At 28.4% G+C, this 8,157-nt stretch overlaps 1 protein-coding gene across 1 annotated transcript; it reads left to right on the top strand.

The window, feature by feature from the left end:
• The first annotated feature begins 827 nt into the window (after positions 1-827).
• On the top strand, positions 828-7,566 carry LOC145945082 (leukocyte elastase inhibitor-like). Its single transcript, XM_083053917.1, has 5 exons — positions 828-855; positions 1,695-1,942; positions 2,434-2,788; positions 3,797-4,292; positions 7,308-7,566. Exons 1-5 carry the CDS (start codon positions 828-830, stop codon positions 7,564-7,566), a joined length of 1,386 nt encoding a protein of 461 aa, XP_082910043.1.
• Positions 7,567-8,157: the final 591 nt, after the last annotated feature.

Here is an 8,157-nt window from a genome sequence, read left to right as displayed (position 1 = left end):
AAAATTTATTATTTGTATTGTATATTATATTGTGTACATACGTATTTAAATAATGTTAACAAAATTTATAAAATTGTTTAATTGCACAATAGTAATATATATGAGAAAAAAGACTAAAATATATTCTTCTATCTCAAATATGAATAATCATGCAATGTGCTTCACTATTTTCTAAATTTGCTGTGATATTGCTATAGCCGATAGTATTAATTTTAATTTTTTAAACAAATATTCAAATTTTCTATTTATAATTCTCTTCATGTATCAAATATTAACAGAATTAATGAGAAATTTTTGACTTCTTTTTTCATTTGATTTATTATATATATGTATATATATCTACTTATTTATGTATATTTTCATAATTCAATTTTCAATTTCAATGTGTCAAGATGTATGAGATAACGCATATTTGTATATATATTTCAATAAATTAATTGTAAATTTTTGACATTAAAATCAAATAATATGTTTGATATGTACCAGTGTGTGTGTTTGTGTGAGTATTTATTTGCGCATGGTTTGATTCTGACAGAAATGTTTTTTTTCCGTCAAGGTTTTATAAAGCTAGAGAACGGCTTCAGATTTAAAAGTTGTTCAATAGAATTTGAAACGAATGTATATGGGGAGGAAAAAACTATTTCAAACTCGGTTCAACTATCAATGCAACAATTTCATCCGATAATAACGCCAACTACAACAATTTGCGTGCGAGACTAAAGCTGCTAAATAATATTGCGATCAAAGCAATATTTAATAAATATAAGACTTGTGCGTTTCACCTAGGCCACACGTTTGTTCCTGCTCTTGCTATTTTATAAATAGAAATGAATCGAGAACAGATATCACAAATTGGTAAGTTAAAATATTCTTGCATAAATCCATATAATTTTTCTAGTTTTTTTGTTGAAGAGATAATAATCTGGAATAATTTTATATATTAATGTCAAATTTATTTACAGTTCTTTGTAATTTACAGGCCATGACTTGAAGAATTTTGCCATTTGTTAAATTTTAATAAGCTAAATTCTAGTACTTTTTCTCAAAATTTGCTCGAAATCAGCATTAATATATTTTAGCGAACAGTTTCGCGTTTTAAATATACACAAAATAAGTTTAATTTTAAGGTGTAATTTCGTCAGCGTAAAAACGACAGAAATTACATTTGAGTAAAGTATAAATAGAACTTTTGTAAAATGGGTTTCTCATTGTCAGTAATAATAAATATCATTATTAATTTATATTAATAATTATTAATTTATATTAAGAATTCATTTAATTTGAATTTTGTGATTATTCTAATTAATGGTAATACAAATAAAGTACGGTTTTTCTAATTTTTTACATATTAAACAAAGTTTGAATATAATCATGTTAGTATACATAGATAAGAATACATTCGTGAATTTTATTATTTTTCTTCAAATTGTTATTATATATATAGTTTATTATACTGTATTTCGATTCTAGAATTAAATTTGAGTTGTATTAAATAAAAATATTCAACATACAAAATAATTTTCAAGAAGTTTTAATACAATATACATTTAACATATTTTTAATTATATATGTTATTAATTGTTAGGATCAATTTATTAATTTCAATTATAACTTATTGTAACTATTTAATTGGAATATTTTTTTCTTTTATATTTTGCTCGTTTTTTTTCTTACTCGTATTTTTTATTTGCCAGAGGATACATTGACGGAGAAACGTTTTGAGTTCACGATCAATTGTCTGCATAAAGTTATACAAATCAACCCCAAGAAAAATTTAGCCTTTAGTCCGTATTGCATATATGATGGAGTTATGATGATTTATTTAATAATCCATGGTAACACCGAGGAGCGGCTAAAAGATATTCTTGATTTAACAAATTTATCGAAAGATGAGTTGTTACAATACCACAAATTAAAATTAGACAAAGAACTTCCATTACAAGTAAATAATTATAAAGCATTTTTGTACTAAACAATGGAAACAATAACAAAAGTGTCATAATTTGTATTGCAGACTTTTTATCTATTGAAATGTAAAAACAATCTATCAACAAAAACTTTGCCACTCAGATAGATTAATAGCGGCTACAAAAAAGAGAATATATTTTTAATTATAATTAAAATATTTGAAGTTTGGATACATCTTACATTTGTCACTGTTCAATATTTTAATGATAGAGCCTTTAATAAATTTCAGAAAGTTTACTTATCGAAATATTTTTATAATTTTAACACTTTTTTATTTTGATTTACTTTAATTATGTAATTTGGCGCAATTTGGAGTTAATTTTAGATTTAAAAGAGCATAACACGCGCACTTAAACGATTTTGGCTGCTAATATAAAAATTTGAATAACGCGATTTAAAAATGACAGAAGTCTTTTATCAAGGAATAAGTGAAAATCTTACAAATATTTTCTTTGATATTTTCAGTTATGGAATATAAGTCATGTGGTTTACCCCTTCCAAAATGATTATATTAAACTTTGGCTTAGGGAGGATAATTTCTTAATATCATCGCGTTATCATATTTTGAACGAAGATTTAGAAGAATTCAATTGTATCGATTCTCCTATCCAGGGAATAAATATCATAAATAGAACTATAAAATATAACTTAATGAATTACATGATTCATCCTATGAAATTGAGCGTAGTCAGAAAAGATATGGAATTTATTTTGATGCACATCTTCCGTTTTAAGTTGCAAAAATTCCAAATTTCAACGGCCTGCCAATCTGACGCACCAAGTGTATCGACAATTCCTGACAAACGAAAGCGTAGAGAATGTGAGCAAATATAATCTTTAGACCATTTATAAATGAAAAGGGAATTGATCATCGAGCCTGTGTCCAAAATCGATGGAGGAAAGAAAATTAGTGGCTAACAATTGTTCGCAATGCTCATGCGTTGATATCGTTGTTGTTATGGTTTTCTTGGAAAAAGAATTATAAGCTTTGCTTGACCTTGACGTTTTTATTAACAATCGTTTGAGAACAATTGTTAGTTATTATATTTCTATTTCGTATCGATCTTGGATACAGGCTAATTCCATGAAAAATACAGACAATTTCTCTTTCATTGATATATGTCATAAAATATCATCTTGTAATTTCATCTGTTTTTATAATATATATATGTATATGTAAAGCTTTTTATAATTGCATTTTTTGAATTAATTGTATCATATTTAACGAAACTAATTGAAAGCTGTTTAACGAAATACATTTTTTTATCTTCTAAAGCATTCATCGCTTTAACCCTTCTGTCACGGAACGGGAATCCAAATATCCAAAGCAACTTTAAATGTTAAACATGTCGAACTTTTCTTTTTACCATGCAAAATACAATTAGCTTTGTATTTAAAAATAACCTTCTAAAATTTAACGAAAAAGAATATTCAGCAGCTGCGAGGAATGTCACAGAACAAAAAACAGGAAATTGGTACCTGGACGTTAATAAAAAATAATAAAAATAATAAATATGCATTGACAAAAGGTTTAAATTTTAGAATAATAAAAATTGTTGTTAAATGTTTTTGATATTGTTGAAAAACAAGATTCCGATTTTTACTAATTTGCCACTCATTTTATTTTCAATTTTCCAACATTTGTTGAAAATATGTTTACACAAATGGTTTTCAATTTTTTTAAATGTCAAGTATTGTAGGAATTTTCAACAATGCACAATATTTTATATGCAATCAGACGAATATATTTCCGATTTCATTGATTTATCAATGTTGATCACTTTTTTTCTATATAATATACTCAACTACTTTTTTTTTTTTTTTTTAGCCAATTGTAAAGAATTAAGTATGCACGTGAGCGAGTTTCCCTACCAGAATGATAACATATCATTGTTTATCTTGTTACTTGCTTCAATAGACTCACAAGACTCAGGTGACTGCAGGATCAAGAAAGATGCTACCGACACTGACATTTCCAATATGGTCCAACGATTGTCGACCAAGGAAGGTATGTGCAAATTGCGCCATCTGTTACATCATGATGCGACATCGCAAGAAGATACAAACTTCTCGAAGCGGCCGATTTTTCGAATGGAGAAAAATTTGAAAATCCGTGAGCTGCTGCAAGATCTAGGTCTCGAGGAATTAATATCATTCGGCGCGAATCACAAAATAGAAGTTCCTGACTACATATCTTTCCAGCACCTCGGTAATGCCGTGCATCGTATACATATGTCAATGTCACGGAAAAAGACACCCTCGCGAGTGCAATCACCATGTTTTACACCGGACAAGAGTCCTCTCCAAACCTCAAGCAAGTCGACGTGAATTGCAATTATCCGTTTGTCTGGCTGATCTATGATAAAACACGTCGAAATATCCTCTTTATCGGAGTTTTCAATTTTGCCGAATCCGTTCGCCCTCCTCAAGAGACGGCCGTATAAAATGAATTGAGAAGTACATGAGTCGGACACACATTTTGAAACGATTGATAAAAGTGATCTTTAATTATTGCAAAATTATATGTAATTATATAATTATATAAAGTTTTATGTAATTATATAAAGCTTTTTACCTTCTACGCGACTCAATCTTTTGTCTATTTGAGTTAAGATTAGTATTATATTTCGTGCACGATATAATTTTACGAGCAACTTCTGTTAAAAATTCAAAAACGCATAAAATAAATTAATTGTTTAGATCATTAAAATTTAAGGTATGATTGGGTAAATTTACAATTTTTGGAAGATCAAAAAAAAAGTAAAAACTCGTATTCTTTTTTTTTTGAAAATGTAGATTGTCAATTCTCATTAATTTTATCCCGATTTGAATTTCGTTGTTTTATAATTATTTATGTTATTAATTGACTGAAGAGAAGAATTACTAAAATTAGAGAAATCTGATATTATTGTCTCTTAGTAAGTAGATGCTAAATGTCGGTAAAGTCGTTAATACGAGGGCAGTTCGATAAGTCTGTGACTTTTACAAGATATGGCACTCAAATCGCAATCTAATTTTATTTCTGATATTTACCATCTTATTTATGTATACACACCAAGTTTCAAGTAGATCTGTCAAATAGAAATTTTTTGACAGCGTTCTAAAGCGGATAAGTTTGTGTTTTTTGCTAAAATGGAAAAAAGTGAATTTCGTGTGTTAATAAAACATTACTTTTTGCTTGGAAAAACCATTAAGGAAACTGAAGAAAAGCTAAAAAAGTATTATGGGGGGGGGGGGGTTTGGTCGATTGTGAGCAAGCGCGGCACCCATCTGGCCGACAGCTTCTTCATGCCCAAATGTTTATGCAAGATATTAAAAACATGTTCGTTTGAGATGTTTACCATCTTGGCTATCTCGCGTATCTTCACTCGACAGTCGTCCAATACAATATCATGGATTTTATTGACTGTTTCTTGAGTTGTGACCTCATTCGGACGTCCCGGGTGCTCAGCATCATTCGTGCTTGTACGACCACAACGAAATTCAGTGAACCACTTGTGAACCATTCCATGCGACGGAGCAGAGTCCCCATAATACTTTTTTAGCTTTTCTTCAGTTTCCTTAATGGTTTTTCCACGCAAAAAGTAATGTTTTATTAGCACACGAAATTCACTTTTTTCCATTTTAGCAAAAAACACAAACTTATCCGCTTTAGAACGCTGTCAAAAAATTTCTATTTGACAGATCTACTTGAAACTTGGTGTGTATACTTAAATAAGATGGTAAATATCAGAAATAAAATTAGATTGCGATTTGAGTGCCATATCTTGTAAAAGTCACTGACTTATCGAACTGCCCTCATATATGTATATACATACGTATATATATATTTTTATATATGTACATACATATAAGTACATAAATACATATATTTATATATACATATCAGGGACCCGGACCAAATCGGAACAAAAACCGATAACCGTTCCACAATCGTTTTTTTTAGTAGAACTGAAACTGCAAACCGTATTGAAATTCTATTGAATTTATAACACCGGAACCATAATCGGACCATTAAATTATTTTCGTTTTACGGTTCTTTTCGGTATTTTTTTCTCTTATTGGGCAAATAACGGAAATGACGGTCATGAAAACTGATAATTATTTTTTAAACGTTCTGAAACGCATGTATCATCGCAATAATTATAGCTGTGAGGATATTATGTTTCTTGTTTATATATATATATATATATATATATATACATTATTTATAAAAGTATATATATATTAATTATATTACTTTAAAAAACTTATTAATTTTTATGACATAAATAAACAACACTTCATATACATGAATATTTCGTTATACTTAAATACATAAAATATATTTATATATATATATCTATATTACATATACCTATAACTAAATATATTTTCATGTAAAATATGAAGTGTTGTTTATTTATATGTCATAAAAATTAATAATAATTTTTTAAAGTAATATAATTTAGAAATTAATTTCATTAGAAAAACGAAAAGTAAAAATAAAAAAAAACCGAAATCGTAACCGAAGAAATCGTAATTTAAACGATTTTGGTTTTCTTTATTTAAATTTATTTAAATAAAAAACCCGAAACTTGAACCAGAATCGTTGTTAAATATTTTATTAAACCGTAATCAAAACCAAACCCTAATTTAATTTTGGTCCGGATCCCTGATACATATATGCACATTAATTTATTTGTATATATACATATATATGTATATGCATGTTTGTATGTATATGTATAATATATAGCTGCTATAAATGCCATAAAATTATTTTTTTCAAAAATTTTAAAAATATTAGACGAGTTAACAATGTCAAAAATTATAATTTGTATATTATTGTGTACATATTTAATGTGTACTTATTTAAATAATTTTTACAAAATTTATAAAATTGTTTGTTTGCACGGTAGAAATATACATGAGAAAAAAGACTAAAGTATTCTTCTATCTCAAATATGAATAACCATGCAATGTGCTCCACTTTTTTGTAAATTCGCTGTGATATTGCTATAGCCGATAGTATCAATTTTACTTTTTTAATCAAATATTCAAATTTTCTATTTATGATTCTCTTCATGTATCAGATATTAACAGAATTAATGAGAAATTTTTGACTCCTTTTTTCATTTGATTTATTATATATATGTATATATATCTACTTATTTATGTATTACATATATTATACATATACAGAAACCGATTTAAAGGACCTGCGAGACCATATAATGTTTCCAGCCGAGAGACCCGCAGTTCTCAACTCCCTAGCGAGAGGAGTGATGGGAAGATCCATGTCCTTAGAGGGGGGATCGATCTCCAATTTACTGGATTTATATCCTATGTGATTGCAGCAAAATTTGTCAAGAATGCTATGATAAAATATCAGCCGAGAAAAACCAAGAATATGCAACAATACCACCGCATAATTTGGTCCACAAAATATCAGCTGACGACCAAACAAATTGCACTAAATGCAATAAAGTAATAGTAACAATCAAACCGGCGATAAACTGCAGGGACTGCATAGAAGAATATCTATACGTTGACCAGACATACTTGGCCGAAGGCTGGGGTCAAGCTGTGATCCCCAGAGGGGTAGAAGAGCAATAAAAGGAAGGGACCTGCTACTTGACACCAGAGAACTGACATTTACTACTGACGAAAATCAGGCAGATAAAAACGTGCCTAGTTCTTTTCTTTTTCTTTATATATAACATATATATATTTTCTTATATATATATATATATATATCCCTCTATTTTCATTAGAATTTTCATACGATAGAAAAAGGGCTCCACACCTGCGTTACATGTATTAGCGGTAGTAAATTTAAATAAGTAAGTACAATTAGAAATAAGCTATGAGTAAAAAAAAAAAATAATAAAACGACACAAGAAGGACGAAAGAACAAAGGAAGGGGTTTTGGAGGTCGCCTTGTCTTTCCTCCTTCTCTACACAATTAAGAAGATAATTAATAATTCAAGGTAACACATTTAATAAAATAAAAATTAAATGTGAGCCCTTCCAATCAACAAGTCGTGATTCCTCCGAAAGAAAAGAATCGGATTATTTCATATAATTCTCTTTGCAAATGTCGTGTTTTACACCCCAACATTTGTCTAAGGCGGGGGGATTATACACTATAGAAAAAATAGCGATATCTACATGGAACAGATTTTAGAATAAATTCTTATTTTTCGG

The sequence above is a fragment of the Prenolepis imparis genome, unplaced genomic scaffold (genome assembly GCF_030444845.1).
Source record: "Prenolepis imparis isolate NDT839.2.m4 unplaced genomic scaffold, iyPreImpa1.0 SCAF_14, whole genome shotgun sequence".
Lineage (NCBI taxonomy): Eukaryota > Metazoa > Arthropoda > Insecta > Hymenoptera > Formicidae > Prenolepis > Prenolepis imparis.
Note: the sequence above shows the minus strand (reverse complement) of the source record. Positions and strands in the feature narration are given on the sequence as shown.